Source organism: Aspergillus pseudotamarii (genome assembly GCF_009193445.1).
Source record: "Aspergillus pseudotamarii strain CBS 117625 unplaced genomic scaffold BDV38scaffold_20, whole genome shotgun sequence".
In the NCBI taxonomy this organism is placed as follows: Eukaryota; Fungi; Ascomycota; class Eurotiomycetes; order Eurotiales; family Aspergillaceae; genus Aspergillus; species Aspergillus pseudotamarii.
In genome coordinates this window covers 422,578-444,151 of record NW_022475034.1, presented here as the reverse complement: position 1 = coordinate 444,151, position 21,574 = coordinate 422,578, and the positions used below count along the sequence as shown (strand labels likewise).

The following is a 21,574-nucleotide window of genomic DNA, read 5'->3' as shown; positions in this document are numbered from 1 at the left end:
TCGTGTCGTGGAGTGTGTGCAATAAATATGGATGTACTTAAAGTATCAGTTCTGTATTTGGGGCTGTTACCTACCACGAATCATAGCTACTTGATCTTATCTGCATAAGCATCTTTGCTTGGAATCTCTTTGGGTCACAATTAATTAGTCGGCTTAATGGCCTTACAAAGACTGAGTATGAATATAGGAGAGGCTGGAGGGTTGAACGGCTACATGAAGTGTTCTTGGTAGGACGTTGGTGAAAGCCTAGGACTCAGATAATTGACAGCTCCTACCTCGCAAAGTGGTATCTTTCCTCTGCGGTTTCCACAATATTATTAAGTACACTGAAGAGGCCATACGCTGCAGAAATTATCCACAAAAAATTCGTATCATGAATTTGTGATGTGTCCTCATGGCTCCGCCAGTCATACCCCATTGGATCCCCTGGTAAACGAACACAGCAAAAGGGCTATATAGGCATGGATCTGCATGAATCCTACATGCCTTGGCGTGCATACGTGATGAGAATAATCAAAGCGGACATTTCCATGGCGTCCACGCCGCATGGCTCAGCTGAAGACGTCGATCAGTGGAGTCGCATTGATATCTGGACCTTGAGAGGCCTGAGATTCAGCTACAGTATAAATTCCCGGTTGATAAAACTTATCTTGGTTGCAGGTTTTGGAAACTAGGCATATAATTAGGTACCATCTTTCCATTGCCTTCGTTCTTTTCTTTTCTTTGTTTTTGTTTTCCGTGCATCAGTTCAGCTGGGTAAACTCACCTCGTGCTGAAATGTGGATCGGGGTGGATTACATTACGAATGGATCGACCCACTTAATCATCGAAAAGTACTCTCAGCATCTTGGCTAAGGGTGCAGATGCCTTCAGAGGTTTCCAGGGGACTGAGCACCGTGGATGGCTTACCATCTATGGGGCAATTGGCCTCGTACTACGAATTGGCTACCTTCACTTCCCCTAAATGGTGTGGTTTCACACGGAGTCTCTACGTTATATAGAAATCTGTTGGATAGCTAAGTTTCTAAAGTAGTTGTAAATGTCGAGTTTATCTGCCTATCAGCCTTATCCTAACAATTGGAATCCGAGAACCATGGTCAGCAAATATTTATATATCCGCTCTGGCCCTTTTCATATCCCTTCGGGTCTTGACCAGAGACTGTGCGATCACATCCCCTATCCATTCACCCCCATAAGCGACGACCATGCACACCCCAACAATGAACAACGTAAGAGGAACCGCAGTTGCCCAGAACAGCCTTTGATCCCGGTCCATATCCCGGATGTCACGAGTATTCATACCGAGGTAGCTCGTCATGAATGACAATGGGAGGAATACAACGGTGACAATAGTAAAGATAAGGACCGCCTTGCTATTATTATCTTGCTGGAGATCGACTTGACGTACTACCTAATATACTGGGTAAGTTTGGGTCAAAACCGAGCATAGAATAACCCGAGGCCAAGAAAGGCGCTAGTAGGACATACCCTTCTCCTTAGCTTCTCAATACTGGAGTTCATTTCACTGTACAGGTCTGCCTTGTCATTGAGCTCCCGGATGGAGTTCTGAATTACATCTTTCGGGCCCCTTTTGGACTTGAAAATGTTGTGTTCGAGGAAGTCCATGAACTTTTCCAACACTGTCCTTTGCTTCTGGATTATTGAGAGAATGCACTCTAACTCCTCCTCAAGCAGGTCCAAATCATCGAGCAAGATTCGAGTAGGCTTATCTCTCACTTTGATTCTCTTTGGACGTATGTCCGTTAGAAAGTCGGCTAAAAAGTGTGACAAAGGGATAGATTTTCACATACCAACTGCGAAGAATACTCACGATAGATTTCCTCAAGGCGAAAAGACCCCGTGCCTTCCAGGTCACTCAACCCAAGAGAAACATGTTCGAAAATTGAAGATACAATACGGGACGGCCCGACGGAGAGATAATCATCAATATCTAGAGGGTTTGTCTCTATTAACGTACAGATAATAGAATATTTAGATTCCATCAGTAGATCCTCCGCCTTTTTAAGTGCCTGGCATCCGTCTAATACGGCATTTTTATCGTCTTCAGGCTCCCTCTTCTCACTCTCTCTGTCGTCGAAAACCCCGTCCTGGGGGTAGACTCTCGGCCTTGGAGGGAGGCTTGTATTTTCAATGCTGCGACTTCTTGCCGTAGATGCAGCGGGACTCGACAGCCTATGAGATGAGGCGGGACGATCATCCTCCAAAGACTCCACCGTTCGTTTCGAGAAAGGCGATATACTGCGAGGAATTTCCTCGCTCTCTACCGCGGGCTTTGCCACGGTTGGTACTCCAGGATACGCATTCATGTCAGCCTTCGGATATTCTGCCATGGGAATATTTTCTGTGGGGCTATCCAAGTCTGGATCTTTGTCCAGGGTGTTTGGATCTTGATGAACTGTTTTGAGCGGGGTGGCCATATATTCATATTCCTCCGACAGTGCATGTTGGATAAAGCAACATAGATGGCCAATAGCCCTACACAACTCCTTAAAACACTCTATATGAGCTGTAAAGAGAGGTAGGCGGCTCGTATCAGTCTGAATGCCCGCACGGATTTCGCTAGACAACTTCAACAGCCTTGCAGACTGGTCGGCAAAGTCCTTCAATTGAGGGAGCCTCGTGCGCTTTGTACCCCAGGATATTTTAACACACTCCTATTACTCATTGTCAGTCCATCCAATGCCTGTCATGTATCGATACACGCAGAACACACTTGCAGAATCGTATGAAGCCCTCCGTATATTTTATCTTTGAGTAGGCATTCCGTACTATCCAGCAGGAAATGATCAACCAAATGGCATACACGGTTACATAATTCAATTTCTGGATAGTAAGTCTCGGTTGACATCCCATTGAAGAACGAGTCTTGCAATTCAACGAGATGTGTTTTCTTAGCTCTCGGAAGTTTTGCAAAGGCTTCTTCTTGTTGAAGTATTGCGTACAGGTATTTAGGAGCGACCAAAGAGGGATCATGTTTCCAACTCTGTGCTATCCGTGATTCGGGTATTCGGGTGACCGTTTTCTGATCTTGGTTACGGCTCAGAGCAGAGATTTCAGAAGCTAGGGGCCAAGATAGGTACGGCGAAATGGTGTTCTCGGCGCGGCTATCTGTCGAGATCCTTGAGGGTTTTGTCGAAATATCCGAAAGATCATGGGTTGGCTGAGGGCTCTCATAACCTCCATCCTCCCCAACTATACTGTCTAGCAAAGATGACCTTGGGGCCCAAAACATTTCCCCTTCAGCCCTCCTCAGCTCGTCGGCAGGGTCTTTTTCTGAGCAGCCAGGCCAATGCCAAGGAAGTCTAATATGCTTCCTCTTCCTGCCGTCGCTGACAGATTTGTGATCCGCATCTTCATTATCTGATAACTCACGAACTTCTTCTTCTCCCCTCATCCTTCGGGATCTCCGAGTATGCTCGAATAGAACCTCCGTGAAATCGACATCCAAGTAGGTCTTGATGATGACCATCGTCGAGTCCTAGCATGCGATTAGAGCACAGAATGCGATTAATTGCACAGGGCGGTTTACATTTACGTCCTCCTCCCATGGTAGATTGAAGTCATCCAAGGTCTCCACGTCTATAAACCTTTTTGACACTCTCACCCACGTCCTCGTATCGGTAACGGGTTCGATAAAATATGCGTCATTTTCGTGGTCCAGCTCCCGACGAGATACTTTGCGTGTATCCAGCACAACCATAACAGTCATGCAAACGCCGTATGCCCTTGCCTTATACAAAACCGAAGGCCAGGAGTCAACATCGAGGGCTTCGTCTGTCTCTGCATCGTAAAACTCGCATCTTTCAGCGTCAACGTGTCTCTTTAGCCAACATGAGTAAATGTGATGAATCCTAATCAAGAAATCCTAAGTAGGGTCAGCACATAAGACAAAGCTTTGGATGCAGCTCTTTGTACGATCCTGTCCCACTCACAAACCACGTTGGGCATTCCATCAGATTAATGTAAAAGATACCGTCCCCCTCACGTATTAAACGGAGGGCTGGTGGGAACTCTTTCAGAGTGAGAGGGACGATTGAACTCTGTCGATGGGTATGGACCTGACTTGGAGCGCAGGTAGCCAAGTAATCTAGTAATATGTTAGGCTAGGTCCGCTGAGCTCCAAGATGTGAGATCAGACACCAAAAAGGTAGCAGTGAAGATAAGAGGTAGTAATTAAATGCACAGAAAAATAGCTGCAAGAAAGTAAAAGAAAAAGGGGTGGGTTACAATCGCCAATTATCAAGCCCCATACATGTGGGACATAAACCAGCGCATTCCCTGCCAAATTGAGCACTTTCCGGACTGCCTGGGACCTTTCACGAGTGAATGAAGAGTCGGTCCGGTACGCCGACTGAACCAATGCTCGAATAGGATGTAAATCCGGATTGACCCTTTGATGCTCTACAGGCCGGCAGTTGTCGCTGAGCAGCAGGTATGGAACGGCGAAAAAGACACAAACAAAAGATTGTCCGCTTAGGGAAGATACCCTTTGTTTCTGGAAACATGAATCCAGAGCTTTCCCACCAAATATCCTCTGCGCTTCTAGCGAATAAATATCTGACATCCAGCTCTGTATCATATTCTTTGCATTCGCCGGAATATTTATTCCGTCTAATGCAGTAGACTGTAAACAAACATAGTCAATCAGTGTTCCCTCATTCGAGATAAAGGAATATTTGACCTCCTACCTTGAATGTATCAAAGTCGATTGCTGCGTAATGTTGCATGTGTCTAGGTGGCCCTGTTAATTTAGATTACACATGCTAAGCCCGCATCTCCTTACATCCAATGCATGGTTTGGCCTCCTTGCCCGCCATTTTCAATTTGCGACTTTTCATCGGTGGCCAGGAAAAGGGTTTCCTTTTCACCACCAATGGGAATGCGACTCCATGCAATTGGTATTCGCATCCGATGCACGCGTAGGTCAGAATTCTTCAAGGGCCGTCAGCTCCCTGTTACTGGGTCTGGCAAACCCTCATTAGGAGTAAACGGACCTCATCAACCTGTTTCCTTAAATTATCTCTCAAGCGTTCTTCGTCGTCCTTGGTACGGCGCAACCACGAGAACCACGGCAGACATTTTTGCTCATGGTAGGGTTTGGCAACGTTGTCTTCCTCATTGAAAATTCGAGCCTTACGCGTCCGTGCCTCGTTCCGACGGCGGTTAGCTTCGCGAGCGAATGCATCTCGAAAGTCCCCCGTTTTAACCCTGTGGGTTGGACCCAAAATCTTGGGATTGGCACCAGTGATATTGTAAGCCATGTGAAAGCTCCCCTCAGCGGTCAATCATCACTATCCTGAGGCCAAACTTCAAGGTTGATGTCTCACTTAGTAATCGGTAAGCTGTGGCGGGGGAGAAAATGCGCCAAACGCCTTCTCCGCACAAGGATCACCATCAATCACGTGCAGGAAGGAGCTAGTGCAAATTGTAAATCGTAATAGTCCTACCCTTCATGGACTTGATTGCTTATAGTTCTTAATTAGTTTGGTGTTCCCGACTCTTTGGCAGTTGAAGGGGATGGCAGGCTGGCCATCCCTGCTCGATTATGAGACAACTTAAACAGCTAGGCGATATATTTTGATGGCAGGACGTGGGACTCAGCCAACCCTAATGAGGATTACAGAAGAAGTACTAATCAGGGCCCAGGTCCAATGGCATACCTGGGTCGTGTAATACTAATGCACATTTCAGAGGTTCTGCTTAGGAAATATTAGATGTTTGTGCCACTATTTAAACCGTGTGAAAAGCACAGGGATACGGGACAACTCGCCAGTGCAGTGTCCTTGACAAGAGCATTGCAACTGGAGCAAATAAGCAACTCGAAGATATATGCACTTTGGGGCCGGATTGCGCTATTGGGGCTTCCCAGAAAATACAAGGTTTCCTAGAACACTATTGCCTTGTCTGAATTAGTTGATGTGGTTCTTCCACGCTATCTAACAAGACAGTCATACCCTGTTACAAGATGACAATTTCGCTCACTGGAACTCGCCCCGACGTTTTTTCTTTTTATTATTCCTGCGTCGAATCCAGAGTAATCGAAAGCAAAGCAGCACAGCTTGCTAAATCATCTGACAAGAATGTGTCAGATAATAGTTGCGCCTGTCAAAGCGATGGCTATATACGCTGTTGTCTTGATGCATATACCTAAGCAGCTCTTAGTAAGACCGGTCAGCACAGTAGGACAGTCGGAACGACGAAGTGCAATACTGGTATTCTCTTTGATAATGGTGCTTGTACTTAACGTAGTGAGTAAGCACCCTGCGCAGCTCTGTATTCCATACAAATCAGCCCTTTTCACTACTTGAATATCTCAGCAACCAGAGATGGTACAGAAGGGTAAATAAGGCTAGTGATGTTTTCTTTCTAATTTTTTACCTTCTTAACTTTACTCTATAAAGTGGAAATATCAAAAATACAACTGTAATATTCAAAACTGAAAGAAATATTGTTTATATAAGGTTCTCTGCTCTATATAGTAATAATTAAGTACTATGATATATTCATCCGAAATTGTTGGATCATTATAGCCGGTGGTTGCTGAGATATTGAGGTAGTAAAAAGGGCTAATTTGTATGGATTACAGAGCTATACAGGTTGCTTATCGACTACGTTATCCCACCCTGCCACGCTTTTGTCTCAACATTTCTCGCCAATTTGGAAAAGCCGGATAAACCTTAATTTCCTTCTTGGTCTTTGTAATACCTTCCTGACAAATGAATATGGTTAACTTATGACGCGCATTGCTGCTCCGAGTGGTAACTCAATCCTGAATTGCTCTGCCTCGTGGGACTGAGCTGGGCCCTTACAAACAGTTGCCTTTAAAAGACTATACAAGGTGATGGTAGAATACCATCGCTTGCTAATAGATAATCGGGGTAAATCGGCTTTATCTCACGATTGCCCGGCCCTGATATGCACTGAGATTCCATATCGGTTGGTTGGTTCTATGGTGGACTGTAGGGCTCTCAGAGGCATGAGTTGGTGGTACATAAATTATGAGTAACTAGAAAAGAAAATTTACTAAGGCACCAGGCGAGAACATCGCACCACCGATGGTCTTTAACCTCAAGCCCAAGGACCAGGCAATAGAAGCACGGAGATACCATTGTGGGGGAATACGGTCCAAAGCCTCCCTAGTATCTGGCCCTGTCCATGACCGGGAGATCTTCGTATGTTTTGAACCATAGCACAAGCAGAAGCCGAAGTATGAAAAATAAAGTCTGGATGTGTCGCCTATAATATGATGGTGAAATTAGTTCGCCTGTTCTCTCGATTAATCTTGGCTTTGATCAATACCTTTTTTCCCTTTAATCATCTTGCCGGACAAAATCACAAGTTGAACTGAGTATCGATATCGAGGAGCAGTGGAATCCTCGAGTTACCCTCCTGCCCAGAATAGCGAAGCATAGATATTTTTAGAAGCAGACAAGGGAACATTCTTCGCGGGCTGATGCTGATCTTCTCTGCTTCTGTTATTCCCGTTGGTCTCTCCATGCAAAGGGTGGGTCGGCCCTTTCGTATTTGCATCTTCACGAGGCGCACGGCACTACCTAGCGTGGCTGCCAAGGAAATCTCTTGTTTGAACCAAGCTAATCTTGGCGGAAACCCTGATGCTTAACCCTCATTCGTGGGTTCATGGTCTGATATTGTACTCCGGGACATTTAGTAAGGCAAGGGCTCTGCAGATCTCCATTGGAAATCCCGCTGGCTGTTGCTCACGACGGAATTTACCCGAGCAATACGACTTATTCCGTATATGGACGGATTGGTAACCTTGGCAGACGACACGTATAGTATGTATTGGTGTTGATCTGCAGGATAGCGCGACAAGGATGACGATCTCACACATCTTCCCTTTGTCGGCGAGTAAACAATTTTTTATAATTCTACTTGAGGAGCGATTCAGTCACATGGGAAAGAGGGCAAGATGTGTGATAGAATAATGAATCTAATAAGCGATAGAGTACGGACAATAGCAAAAAGTTCTTATGATGACTCCACAGAATATTTGAAGGTAGCTCGAGTCTAACTCCACCCAAACACGAGATGTTACTTTGTCGTCTGGCGAAAGATGCTATGCCTGGGCATGGTCAGCTCGAACTATGCTGACGGATACGAGCTGTGTTTCGGTGCATTGGAGACGCATATTTGATGGCCATCCTCAATGTAGCTCCAGTCTGCATAATCAACCCATTCTCGCAAAGTCTAGCTCCATCGGGCAAAATTCCTCAGGCTGATGATGCAGGTAGACATCGTATTGCTGAAGATCACTCGTGTAGTAGCATGAATCCCGTATCTCTAGACTTGATATTCTCGAAATAGAAGCAGATTGGAGAGGGAAGTATGCGATCGTCATTGAGAGTCACATAGGGTATCATTGCAATACGAGTTGGTGTCAGTCACACTCGGAATATCACCAGCCCAGGACCAAACTCCGTCTATATAAAGACCTCACTGACACTCCCTCAGTCATCTGTTTCCATCAACACATAAAGAACAAAAAGCCACCTAACTAAACATACAATCGAACAAGCCTTTCCACATTCAAGCCCACCATGCGTTTCTTCCTTGCTATCTCGACTCTTCTGGCCGTTGCCACTGCAGCCCCTGCCTCGACTGCACAGAACCTTCAGGACGTCCACAACAACGCCGCTGCTTTCACTGAGGCAAAGAAAGCCGCAGGATGCGACTGGCTTGGTAGGTGTCTGTCAACAAAATCTTGCTTTGCAACCTACTAATACTTTCGAAAACAGCCTGTGTCTCCTCTCTTGCTGGGGAGAGCGCTGCATGTGCAGCCGCCGCCGCCGAGCTCGGTGCTAGTATGTTTTCCTTCTTGCTGTGTCAATAGTATAAATCTTTACTGACTTGATCTTCAAGATCCCATTGCCGATGCCGCTTGTATCGCGTCTGTCGGTACCTCTACTGTGAGTCTCACACTATATGCCATCATATTTTATAATTTGATTTTGACGCTTGAAACAGGCTTCCTGCAAGAAGTGTGGCTAAGTAGCTACGGTACAACCTTTTGCCAATACTATGGACGCGTAGGGTTGAAGGCATTTAAGGTGGGGTGAAAGGACTTACTGGACGCATTTGTACGCAGGTCCCTGTATATATTGTTAGTGATCAGATGCGAGGAGTGAATTGTCATCCTGTGATTTAGTGATGAATGCATCCATACATTATTTCCATTCCTACTGACGAGTAACTGTTAACCCCTATCACCAGTGGCGATTCCAAGTCACTTTGCCAAGAAGCAAGTGTAAAGCACAGGATAAAGACCAGAAGCCGACAGGGAGTCAAGCCTCCCATGCATTGAAAGCCCGTAAATCCCTGTCCTAACCGGATAATTGAATAGAGAAACATAAGTGAAGGCACAGGAGCACTCGCCCCTGGGCTCTGGCTGCGTACTCGGTATTTCTATCTAAGTTCAAACTCCATTACGAATCCCTGGCTGATCGCTTCTGTTGCTTCGGTTACTCCTAAAATTGTCTTTCCAAAGAGACCCTATGTTAACCAGGGACCTCGCCAAATAATTTATGCCTTTTGCTTTTATATCGTTTTGCGTCTGGTTTTTTCCCCTCCAGCATTCTCATTTAATTTCGTGTCTGGTTACCCTATCCCTCATTCAATTTCCTCTTTGGTTTCTCAAAAATATTCATTCTGCAACGGACACCACCCTACAACCAGGAGACATTGAATGTCTCCGCACAAGGATTGGGGACGTGGAGAGGGGAAACAAATTTGAGTATATGGACATAAATAGATTAGAAAGCCCATCGCTTTCTACACGGCCTTCTCGGTCGCAGTGAAAGAACCAAATCCACAAACAGCATATAAGCGCAACCAAGGGCCTTACCAGATCTATAGCTGAGAGGTATAAAATTGGACTTTACACGTTAAGACACCATACATGCCCTCACAGCATATCCCGACAATTATGCATCAACCCCCGACCCACATCATTCCGCGAGCCCTAGTAAGCTGCCTGGGGTATAGGGACGATTCGCTATCCTTGATACCCAGTGACATGTATTGATTAGACCCTAAGCCCAATGCGTGTCTAGGCCAATTTCCAGACATCACATGATCGGGAGATGTCAACGAGCAGGCGAAGGACTTAACATAGTTGTAGTGCATAGCACAAACGATCTGTACGCGGTAAAAAACACCTCTAAATATACACATCTTTCACACAACTTCCTCTTACTGTTTACTCCTTTAGTGTCTTTGACGCTTGTCATAGCCTTAGTTTCTCGTTCAGAACCAGGCGCCGATCATTTCCGACCCCAATTGCCCCGCCAATTCAGCTAAGGCTCAACGACGACTTGTCGACGTTGACGCTGTAATTTGTAGTGATGGTCCAATTATAGCACCAATGGACCCGCTGGATTTGGCGCAGGCCTCAATTTTACGAGTGGCACATATTGCTTCCGAGCTGGGTGCGCAGTTCAAGCGCCCGGTATGTGGTCGTCTCGGGGCAGAGTTGCTCCTGGTCGCGGACTACCTCGACACAGTGGGGTTGGACCAAGAGGAGAGACTACGTTTGCGTATCTCGAAGCTATTGAAGGATGTTGAGATGATTTGCAGCGTCAGTATCCCAGACTCGAATACTCTCGTAATTCCTCTGTGGTGGTTCGACTGTATGCTAAATTAATGGCCAGTGGCCCCACCGGATATCGCGAACTAATTATCCGCTCCTCGAGGCCATCTGCCAGCCATCTTCCGGTGCACAATATGTAAAGACACGGGCAACAATTCAACGGGGGCTCGACAATATTACAGCAAATACAAAAACGGCGGAGGACGCCATTCAACACATTCAGAAATTTACGGTCCGCAGCAAGAGAACGTATCGAGAAGCCAAGGAGGACACAACGACCAAGAAGTCCAGGCCAGCTGAACATCCAACTGATGTCAATGTAAGGGCGCACAGTGTGCTGCAGGAGCATATGTGTTGCACATGTCAGGGCGGAATTATACAGCAAGCACGAGGTAGCCACCTGGTGCGCCTACTGCTCCGACCGCCAAATCGAAATCCCGATGGTGCCTACTTGGCACAGTTCGATATGTTATTTTCGTCTGCGCCGTGGTGGAACGGTTCTCGGTTCAGCCGTTGGCAAGATGTCCAAGTGGTCGTGCCGTGGTAGGTGCTTTCGGAAGTCAAATTCGAGATGCCAGATTGATGCCTAATAAATCTTTCAGGACCCCCAAAACATCCAGAAAATATGCTCGATTCGCTGGTGAGCGCCATGAGAGAAGAGAAACTCCAACGCGACACACGCGAATTGATCATGGTCAATTTTGCAGACTAATTAGTCTGGAAGCCAACTCACGGCTGTGCCTCACAATTCAAGACAGAGAGTTACAGAAATCTGGCTTTGAGCCCTTAAAGCAACTGGTTGAACATGTTCCGGGAATATCGCTGGCTGAAATTCTCAGCATCTACCACTTGACGCCCAAAATGAAGCTTGCGCTGGCTTATATCCTTGCTTATAGTGTCTGGCAGTATTACGACTCGGACTGGATGAAGACTGGGTGGACAAGCCAAATGATACAGTTTATGAAGGAGCGTGAAGGCAATAGCCGTGAGGAACGAGGGAAGCTGTTTGCCTGGAAGCCTTATCTCTCCGTTCGCTTTGGTGACGAAGACGCCGACTCGGACGAGTTTAGTAGTCTCGATGGACAGATACACCCGTACCCCAGGATTCGATCCCTAGGCATTATGCTGGTTGAAATAGGAATAGGCTTTCCGCTACCACGGACTAAGCCAGGGATCAATGAGGATTACCTGCTAGCCCTTGAGTATTCCAAGGATGAAAAGTTATGGAGGGATTGTGACTATCCTGACTATATCAGCGCGGTAAATCATTGTCTGGACCCGGGAACATTTAACCTTGCCCATTCAACTCCTGGGCAGGGCAGGAAAGAGCTAATGGAGGGTCTGAAACAGCGGAGGAACATCTTGTATGACAAGGTTGTATTTGCGCTTGAGGATTTGCTACAAGGCACAAAGTGGCTGGAACAGCTGACTGCAATTGCGCCTCTGGAAGCTCCTGCCAAAGGCCCTGCCACACCATCGTTCCCGGCGGATATTAAAGATGCTACCCAACCCTTGGCAGTGCGGAAAGCGACTAAATCCCCTCTGACAAAGCCACAAAGGGAAGCCAAACAATGGCTTGCGCGAATGAGGCATTGTAATTACGAGCTTTCGAGGTCTTCTTTGCCTGCCGCTCCTGTGCGGATTCGGATTGCAGTGCTTGATACAGGGTGCAATGACAACGCCCCGTTCTTTCTATCCCCAGAAAATGACTTTCGTCTCAGAGAATGGAAAGATTGGGTCGATGATTCTGATGGGTTCGAAGATTTTCATGGGCATGGCACGCATCTCACATCTCTTATCATGAAGATTGCGCCTCAAGCGGAGATATACGTAGCACGGGTGGCCAGAGACCCTAAGGATATTCTAGGGGCAACTGAGAATGTCGCGCAGGTATTGTATCTACTCTCCTTCGCAAATGGATTTATGCCCAATTAACGGAACTTAGGCAATTGATTGGGCTACCACGGAATGGAAGGCCGACATCGTCTCTATGTCATTTGGATACACGGATGATCAGCCAAATATAAGCAGAGCTATCCGCAAGGCCATGTATGAGCGCGATGGCTCAATCCTCTTCTTTGCAGCCGCCTCAAATTCGGGTGCAAATGATAAGGAAATGTTCCCCGCCAGACACGAGTCTGTCATCTCGATACGCGCAACCAACGCAAATGGCGACTTTATGGATTTCAATCCCCCACGGATCCCTAGCGAGGACATAGTTTTTGGCACTCTAGGAGTCGAAGTTCCGTCCGCAGGACTCAGTGATTCCGGCGAGGAGGTATACAAGTCGGGCACTTCGGTTGCAACAGCTGTTGCGGTGGGCATCGCCGGAGCTCTACTAGGATATATTAATGGAAAACAAGATATAAGTGAGAAAGTGCGCACTCGGCAAGGTATGCAGGCTGTCTTTAGGGCCCTTGCGTCCCAGACACTCAACGACCATTGTTTATATTTGACCCCATGGGCTCTCATGGGTCAAGTAGACCAAACTCGGTTAGCGATTCTTCTAGCAGCCCTCGCTAGTATGTGATGAGGCTTTCGGCACAGCAACATTAGCTCAGTCAGTCGACTAATATACAGAGACCCCGGATCAATTGTACCCAGGTTTGGCTCAACTCGAAAAGAAAATGAACACGGTTAGTCCGCAGCGGAGCGAAGCGTAGCAAGCAATATACCAGACTGCTCGATCGGATATGCGTTCTGATTGGTCCACAGTTCTGGGTTTAAGTGGGCGAGAATTCATGAGTTAGTTACGTCATTCCTCTTTGTCTTATATAAGTTAATCATTTCAAGTTCTATTTAGGTGATCGGGGGAGTCTACCTCCCGTAATCTAACCAGTTTCTAGAGGGTTGAATTGCCTGCGTGGCCTAGATTTCTAGAGCTTTGAATACACTGCAATATCTAGATTTGTAGATTATTTAAGTACGCTGTAATACCTGCGCAGCCTATTCAACTAGGGTAGGTGATCTAGGTAATCTAAATAGTCTAGTATAATCTTTTAAATAATCTTAGTAATTTAGGTGGTGTAATAAAAGGTCATGTGAGTCCTCTGCTGTGCAGGCTTCGTGCCAGTTCCGTGAGCTAGCAACTCCTGGTAGATTTCAAAGATCAGGTGGAAAGATACAAGTTATTCTATACTCACTTTCCCCCAACTCAACAGCCTTGAGTCCACCAGTATTTTGCAAAGTCCGGAGATTGTCCAGACTCGTCTGAGTGACTGTCACTTCTCCCAGATCCTCCTCGTCTTCCTCATGATATTCCTCTACCGCCTCGTGACTTAAATATGCTGCCTTATGCCTAAGCTCATCGTATTCGATCCTTGTTCCCTTCCACCCTCTTACTTCAATCTTCAGCAATTGATACGCAAAGACAATGTCATCACGTGCCTTCCATTCCTCACTTTGCTCTATCGAGCGTGATCGAGCGATATTGATGCCAGCTCCAGCCTGACCTGCAGGGGTGGGAGCGGACCCTTCGGCCCCAAGCTCGGCTCCTCTATTTTTACCTGTCTCGTGGGTCACGGCGAATCCCTTCGCTACCATTAACCCGGTCACCATATACACCGGGTACCTAAAGCCTGGTATACTGCTTGTTCTGAGCACAGCCTGCACACGGGGCGCCTTCAACCGAGCCTCAAGCTCTTCAAGCGCAGGATCACCGACAAAATATTTCGTCTCCAGAGCATCCATTGTGTATGTGTTATGTAGGCTCGACCCATGTTCACCCGAGACTTTTGCGCCAACGGTTCCTAGGAACTGTCCCCAAACACTCAGTGAATTGTTCCGACTTGTACCCCGAGATGTACTATATTCATAATGGGTAAATGTTTCGACCGGTGGGTATCTGGCTTTGAGAATCCCGGCATCGACGGTAGTTAGCGTGCGATGTGGTCGTAATGGGTCGGCGATGATGTTGCCTAGCGCTATGGGTCCTGTTCCGGGTTTGAAATGAAAGTTCGGAGCGAGTATGTATGTTGATTGTTGTGCCATGGTTCCTCTTTGTTCGACTCTTGTTCTCATTCTCATATAACAAAGTGCGGGGATTTGGGTCACCTCCTCCGCCTGTGCCTGACCGCTGAGGCTTTGACGCCAGTGGATCACGCTAGACCTGGTCCATACTAGTGGGTATGACGGTTTAGGGGAAGAAGATCGGCTCTCCAGACGGAGTAAGTATGAGATAAACAGCACGTGATCCCACTAGATGCATACCCCTCCTGGATCACCATGGATTTATGAAGCCGCTGTACATCTCCCACCATGACAGTAGCCAAGCGAACAGGACGAGACATTGAGTTACGTACTTTTACGTCAGGATGGCTATCTCCAAGGCCACTGCCTCATGCCTCCAGAGCTTCACAGAATGCCTGGCAGTCGAAGCGTTGATGACGGACGAATGGACCGAGAACCGCCTGGCCGACTTCAACTTGTGGATCTCTGGGGTCGGTGCTTCAGCTCGGGGACGAGCATCTCTCGACTCAAGGCTGATAGCGAGGCCAGAAGCACGCAAGGTCATAGAAAACTTATTGAAACTGCTCGCGGGAGTTGTTAATGACTTGAAAAGACAAGCAGTCTCCGGACCTGACCACTCCATGCCGGAATTTAGAAATAGTCAGAGCGCTCCCGCACCACAGGAGCCTCCACCACGGCCATTCTCCCCCTGGTCGACTGACTCTGACTCTGACTCGCGGGAGGACAACGAATCCCGGCTAGGCTCTACGCGCAATCCCCTGCACGAAGGAATGCAGAATGTAGAGATGATGCTGGATCAGCTTGCAAGAATTGGGGTCTCCATACGCCAATCAGGCAGACGGTCGCGTTTGCAAAAGGCAGACCAGCGCTTCAGGCCAGAGGGCCACAAAGAATTAGAACAGCACCTTAGCACCATCTTGCTTGCCCGCCCAGAATTCTCGAAAGACGGAATCGAGCTTTCAAAGCTGACTGAAGTTCAACAACGGTTGATTCATTGCAATTTGAAACGCCGTAATCGCTTCCTGTATGCACAGCAGCACTCGAAGGGATTGGACTCTTTGTCTCCAATGGATCAGTTCACAACACCGGTTACTGATATGAAGCCGACCGATCCACAACCAGGACTGAAAGATCAGAGACCTGGCGCAGCCAATGCGAAGATGTCGAGTGGGCAGGGAGATGGGAAAACAGGAACGAGCGCATCTGCAGTCAGCGAATCGTACCTGTTAGATGGAATCCCAGTGCCAGCACCGGCAACATCGACAATAATGTCGTCAACCGTGATTGATCTCGAATACCCACGCCCCCCAATAGTTAGCAAGGAGGCACAACTTTTTCGATGTCCTTGCTGTTGCGTGGCACTTCCAATGTTCTTTTTGGAAACAAATAGGTGGATGTGAGTAGCCTAACCTTGGCCGAATATAGATACTAAATCAAGAACTAGGAAACACGTCGCAGACGATGTTAGCCCCTATAGCTGTATCCTGTCAGGATGCAGCAACCCTTATGTTCTCTATAGCACCAAAGAGAGTTGGAGAAAGCATCTTCTGACAGAGCATTCCAGTTTCGAATATTACATCTGCTTTGCTTGCACTGACAAAAAGCAACTGTACTCGGAGAATGAGTTTACTATGCACATCAGAATACAACACGCGTCGACAATACCACCGGATCGGATTCCACTTCTGACACCTCTCTGCAAACGATCAGCCCCGGTCAAGATTACCTCGTGTCCATTATGCACCTGGCCCGAAGGCGAAGACGGAGAAGTTGATAAAGACGTGCTTTTAGACCATATTGCCAAGGAGATACACGCTTTCTCACTGCGGGCATTGCCCTGGGCTGATGATAATGGGCAAGAGACTGATGAGCGAATAGAGTACAGCACGAACAAAGTCCGTGATTGGCTCGTCGAGAACAATTTGTCAGTCAACCCAAGTGAGGAGAGGCCAGTTCGTGAAAGGAGAAGCTACCTTTCTGAATACTTCGAACAGAATGCGTACTTTGGAGGCAGCTCGGCAGCCTCCAATTCTAGTGACGTTGACACGGTTCTTTCTTGGGAAGTTGAACTTGACAACCTGAAAGAGGTAGACGGTCCCCTTTCTTTTGGAAGTGGTGAGTACGATGTGTCTTCTAAAGAGGACACTGATAATGGCAAAGCATATTCTGAGCTTGATTCGGGGAGACCTGAAAGTTTGGGAGTCGATATCCCCTACAGAAAGGACTCTGATGATGACGAACCAGGTTCCGATGTTGATTCACTCGGGCCTATAAGTTGGGGAAGTGATATACCCAATGTAAAGAGCTCTCATGATGACGAACCAAATTCTAATATCGACTCAGGTCAGCCTGGAGGTTGGGGAGGTGATATACTGTATATCAAGGGCTTTTATGATGATGAACCAAAATCTGATGTCGCGTCAGTCGGGCCCGTAGGTTGGGGAAGTGATATATCCCACATAAAGCGCTCTCAAAATGACGGAATACAATCCGAGTTTGAGTTGGAGAAACCTGGAAGTGAGGCTCTTTCTGACAAGCGGTCTGGGACACCCAATAAGGGTCCAAACCAGCAGCATCCAGCTTCCAGTTCTCCTGCAGCACAGTCTTTGAGTGGTGCTTTACTCACATCAGCCGACAATGTAGAAGATGTTGCGGCTGGCTTTCGCATGCTCCGCGAGCCTCTCCCAGAGCATGCAACAGAGATTACTATTCTTATTTCGGATCTTTATTCTATATCGAGCTCACTAAGGGGTTATAGTACGATATTAGGAAACGGAATCCACCAACAAAATATTGCCTCTGCAGAGTCTGATATAGAATTAGTCCGTACTAGTTTGAAAAAAACACTGGATGATATTTTCGATTTCTTTGGCGACATCGACCTTCGCCAAGGATCGGATAGGGACAAATACCAGCGAACGTGGACCGTGATGTGTAAGTACTTCTACGACAAGTCCCAGGGGTCACTTGCAAATCGTCTGGCTATATACAAAGCCTTTCTAGGTGAACTAGCGAATATTAGCAACGAGTATGCCTCCATGCCATCCCCATTTTAATTCAACGATACGTTGTTAACTAAACTCTGCAATGACAGAGGGTTTTCGGATGGAAAGCTGATGGCCAACCTGCGGAGACATATCGAATCTCTACAGGACAGCCAGACCTCCCGCTCTACATTGAAAGTGGGCCCTGCATCCCCTACAGCTTCCAACCCACATGGCCCTGACTCTGTGGATGACGATTCGAGTAGAGATCAACCAGGTTCCGTCAGTAATCACTGGGTAAAAACAGTTTTTGAAACCAATACCTCATCTACCCCAATTCCCGAGACTGGAGAAAGGTTAGACATATCTGATCTTTGTATGAGAGAATATAGGCGCTAACATCAACGACTTAGCTCTGAATGCTTCGGTGAGCCGCAAGTTGATGTGAAGACATGGCTTCATTACGAGGGTTTTAGACAGGCTCTTCAATTGTATGTTACAATACATCTCACCCGCAGGCCTTGGCCGCTTTCCGCCCTTATGCACACCGATGTTTTCTGTCTTTAATTGTTTGTGTCTTTTAACAACTTATACAGGCCTTTCCCTGACCAACGGGATACCCTAGTTTCATTTTACGTCCGAGACTTTGACCACTGTGTACGAATCTTATGCGAAAGGGTTTCCGTGAATGAACCCCACGATTATTACTGCCTACCGCTGGATATGCTTGAGATTGTTCGCGTTGGCTCCTGTCTTCAGTTGTGTCGGCGCAGGCGTCAAGGGCAGGAACTTGTGCTCTGGCTGAATCTTAAGTTCACGACAATTGAAAGTGCGTGCTTGACTTATAAATGCGGCGATACCTTGTAGATACACTAATTCCTGAATGGTACAGGCATGGTTTGTTTTTTCAGCACGTTTTTAGCTCTCCGTAGCCAAGACCGTGGTCGACCGGTTGAGCGGATCAGAGATTATGAGCTGGACATGGAGAATGAGCTATACGGAGGGTACGTGCAGCTCGAGAAAGGTGAAAGAATCTAGTATGCTAATAAAATACTATTCCTTCAGCCTAATATTTGCTGGAAAAGATTTACACGCCCTGCGAATATACCAGGACGGCTCTTCTCGGGCTGTACGACTCCAGGCCTCGATGTATCGTGGGGAGATGAAATAGTACGTGGGCACTGTAGCACATTCGTGCTTACCTACTAAATTAGATGCACAGTGTTCCAGTCTGGACAGCCTTTATCACCCAGCATATGAAGTCCGAAGGATGGATCCGCTTGATGCCTCCAACTCTCGTTTTATTGCGCGAATTACACAAAATAGTATTCAACTTCTCTGACAATAGCCCGCAGCGCACACGGGATGGGGAGTATGTAATACAATTTACAACAGACGCTGGTGAGTAATTCCTTCACTTGACCCAATGTGTGACTGACTGCAGAACCATGTAGATGCGCAGGGATTTGTGGATGTCATTACAGACCTTTCAAAAGCTTAGGTCAGGCATATATACCACTTACAACGCCACACCTGGCATACTCATCGGAGTTTTACTTGGATAACAAAACGGAGCTCCTTGACTTTAAGGATACGCGATATACTTAATTTCTCATGGTATATTGGATACAAGTACACACACTTGAGTGATATGCCTTTTGCCCTGTCCTGCACATATTGAAGCTAGCTATATCATCAGTTATCCACCACCACTTCTCAAACAACATCCATATTATCTCACCATTTAAAGTCGACCTCACACCAAGTCTACATATTATACCCAATCCTGCCTATTCTGTGCAATATAGCTTCGTGCTATCTTTGAATCTTTAAAAAGTACTTCACTAGATGCGTGTTTGTTGTTGAGTCGTGCCCTGTCCGCGACCAAGACAGGGATTACTTCCACAAGTCACTTCAAAGGAAAGGGGGAGTTGGTTTATTGGTTTGGTACATAAACTGCAGTTGTCGTCCTCATCGCACTACTAGTCCGCGCCAACGCCAAGCTAAGTGCGGCTGCTGTATTTGTGAATATTGCTACCGATTCAAGCTGGAGTTCAACTGCGGTGGTTTTCTTCCTGAAAGTGATGCCCGGGCCGGTCGCCTTCGGCACCTGCGACGCTGCAACACATATGGCAGAGGAACGCAAACTGCCCACTTGCGATGTGCCTCGGGTAATGATTGGTTCAGCACTGTTGCACTATTTGGCGGCCATTCCAACGATGATAATATACCTCTTTTGCATCGTCAATCCACAGACTATGCTCTCTCCGGTAGGCAGCCAACTATTGATCCAGCTGCTGTCTGATGGTCACGCATCTAAAGCGCTTACTGTGATTGCGGGCGCATTGATCCTGGTGAGTTTCACTATCGGCTGGTGGGCAGCCTTGGTAAGCTACAGTCGGTTGTGTTGGCCCTTCTCACGAACTAACGGTCCTCCATTTTCTAATTCCACCGAAAAAACCACCCAGGGTGTCACTTTCAACGCTCCGATCTTAAGCACTGTTTTGGGCATCGCAATCGGAGCCATACAACTTGGGTCAACTACCGCTCTGAACGCAGGCCTAGCAGGGGCAAGTCTGTGCTGTGGCTTTTCTTGGATTGTCGTATTCACCTTTCGTGAGTGGCGGGGCAACGACTTGATCTACAGCGTTGGCTTAATCTGGGGAAGTGGGGTCGTCCGTTGCCTATAATTGCAATTATCTGGTGTATGTGGACGATCACTTGGGTGTCATTTCCACTGCTTCTTCCCGTGACTCTGTCATCTATGAATTGGTCGGCATTAGTTGCCGTTGGTGTTGTCATGGTCAGTTTTGTTTACTATGTTCTTTTTTATCGACACAGGAGTGATGAGGTAGAGTAGGGCATGTAAGGTTGGCCCTTACTTTGTCATGGCTTTGCCTAGCTTTTGGAGGAGTCCAGCTTCGCTGGCGTACGGATTACCCATCTATTTTCACACCCCCATAGCTCCGTGGAAGAATATCTACAAACACTGAGAAACTCATAAGAATGTTCTCTTTCTCTAGCTAGATTTCTTCATTTACCCCTCCCAAATTGTATAAGCATCTATTGCCTCATTCCTTGACCCCGCTTCTCTCCTGTCAGAATAGCCTTTGTTGTAATATTCATTACATACACTATTACCTGCGTCTTATATTTGTCCTGGATTAAACCTCGACCACACGAGTGAACTGAAACGCGTATGCCCCCTACTGAACGAGAGCGTCTCCAAGTAAAGCCTATAAGCTCTGGCGTTTACATGTCCGAGGTAAGTCTACCAATCGGAAATGTAGTAGAGATCATACATCCATCTAGACCGAGGTACAGGTGGAGCCAGGTTGAACCCTATGTCAGAGCCAATCCAGGCGCCTAAGTTCTAATTGGTTAGTATGAACTTTAGTTACCCGGAAGCTTTAGGGGACCGAGGCCACTGGAGATGGACTTCCATTACTCAGTACTGAGTAGAAAAATAAGCAGATCTGGGGACAGTGACTCCCATGCTGCGCAACTCGGGGTGTCAATTTTAATATAGTAGGTTTACTTGTAAATGATGAGCACTAGTCCATTTATGGGAAAATTCACGTTGTGGTGGACTTTACTTTGTCGATCAGCTCTCCATGTGCATGACTTGAGTTCGATAAATCTTATTGGGGGGGTGGGGGGAAGGGCCAATCTTAAAGCTCTTATTCTGTGTCATTCTAATATACGAAGTGATCGTTTACTTTACATCAACCTTATTCTGATTTGAAGCTTAACGTGCCATAGCACTAAAAGTATTCGTAAAGAATCCAATTCTGGAAAAGTTGTTTTACGGTAATCCTGCCACGCACTACACCATAGGTGGCTAGTAATTCATCTGGTTATACAGGATATTTCAGTACAGATATACCAACACCTTACGGTGGTGAAAGGTTAACACCAACATTCTCGACTCTTCTGATTTCAAAGCCGGCCCACACAAGTCCGTTTCCATGAGCCAGTATACCTATTGGCCACA

The 21,574-nt window shown here is 46.9% G+C and overlaps 5 protein-coding genes across 5 annotated transcripts; 3 read left to right on the top strand and 2 right to left on the bottom strand.

The window, feature by feature from the left end:
• Positions 1-1,108: 1,108 nt before the first annotated feature.
• Positions 1,109-5,282, bottom strand: BDV38DRAFT_281976 (uncharacterized protein; the record flags this gene model as incomplete). Its single annotated transcript, XM_032059695.1, has 9 exons — positions 1,109-1,411; positions 1,489-1,746; positions 1,812-2,675; positions 2,735-3,499; positions 3,551-3,886; positions 4,274-4,645; positions 4,710-4,752; positions 4,805-4,953; positions 5,016-5,282. The coding sequence occupies 9 exons, from the start codon at positions 5,280-5,282 to the stop codon at positions 1,109-1,111; spliced, it is 3,357 nt and encodes a 1,118-aa protein (XP_031914742.1).
• Positions 5,283-8,522: 3,240 nt separating this feature from the next.
• On the top strand, positions 8,523-9,215 carry BDV38DRAFT_244266 (fungal calcium binding protein-domain-containing protein). Its single transcript, XM_032054298.1, has 4 exons — positions 8,523-8,721; positions 8,778-8,843; positions 8,902-8,948; positions 9,007-9,215. Exons 1-4 carry the CDS (start codon positions 8,580-8,582, stop codon positions 9,028-9,030), a joined length of 279 nt encoding a protein of 92 aa, XP_031914741.1. The 5' UTR covers positions 8,523-8,579; the 3' UTR covers positions 9,031-9,215.
• Positions 9,216-10,185: 970 nt separating this feature from the next.
• On the top strand, positions 10,186-13,313 carry BDV38DRAFT_244265 (S8/S53 family peptidase). The gene is made up of 4 exons (XM_032054297.1): positions 10,186-10,615; positions 10,689-11,170; positions 11,230-12,517; positions 12,573-13,313. The coding sequence occupies exons 1-4, from the start codon at positions 10,403-10,405 to the stop codon at positions 13,155-13,157; spliced, it is 2,568 nt and encodes an 855-aa protein (XP_031914740.1). The 5' UTR covers positions 10,186-10,402; the 3' UTR covers positions 13,158-13,313.
• On the bottom strand, positions 13,265-14,617 carry BDV38DRAFT_281973 (uncharacterized protein; the record flags this gene model as incomplete). The annotated part of the gene is made up of 2 exons (XM_032059694.1): positions 13,265-13,344; positions 13,771-14,617. 2 exons carry the CDS (start codon positions 14,615-14,617, stop codon positions 13,265-13,267), a joined length of 927 nt encoding a protein of 308 aa, XP_031914739.1.
• A 323-nt stretch (positions 14,618-14,940) lies between these two features.
• Positions 14,941-20,270, top strand: BDV38DRAFT_281972 (uncharacterized protein; the record flags this gene model as incomplete). The annotated part of the gene is made up of 10 exons (XM_032059693.1): positions 14,941-15,992; positions 16,041-17,624; positions 17,691-17,936; positions 17,994-18,071; positions 18,177-18,409; positions 18,473-18,584; positions 18,646-18,750; positions 18,803-18,981; positions 19,567-19,967; positions 20,049-20,270. 10 exons carry the CDS (start codon positions 14,941-14,943, stop codon positions 20,268-20,270), a joined length of 4,212 nt encoding a protein of 1,403 aa, XP_031914738.1.
• Between the last annotated feature and the right edge of the window lie 1,304 nt (positions 20,271-21,574).

Excerpts from the sequence above, each read along its gene's own strand:
- BDV38DRAFT_244266 (XM_032054298.1), top strand. The coding sequence starts at position 8,580 with ATGCGTTTCTTCCTTGCTATCTCGACTCTTCTGGCCGTTGCCACTGCA. Across the intron at positions 8,722-8,777 it reads CGCAGGATGCGACTGGCTTG|CCTGTGTCTCCTCTCTTGCT; the intron begins GTAGGTGTCTGT and ends TTTCGAAAACAG. Across the intron at positions 8,844-8,901 it reads CGCCGCCGAGCTCGGTGCTA|ATCCCATTGCCGATGCCGCT; the intron begins GTATGTTTTCCT and ends TTGATCTTCAAG.
- BDV38DRAFT_244265 (XM_032054297.1), top strand. The coding sequence starts at position 10,403 with ATGGACCCGCTGGATTTGGCGCAGGCCTCAATTTTACGAGTGGCACAT. Across the intron at positions 11,171-11,229 it reads GTCCAAGTGGTCGTGCCGTG|GACCCCCAAAACATCCAGAA; the intron begins GTAGGTGCTTTC and ends TAAATCTTTCAG. Across the intron at positions 12,518-12,572 it reads CAACTGAGAATGTCGCGCAG|GCAATTGATTGGGCTACCAC; the intron begins GTATTGTATCTA and ends AACGGAACTTAG.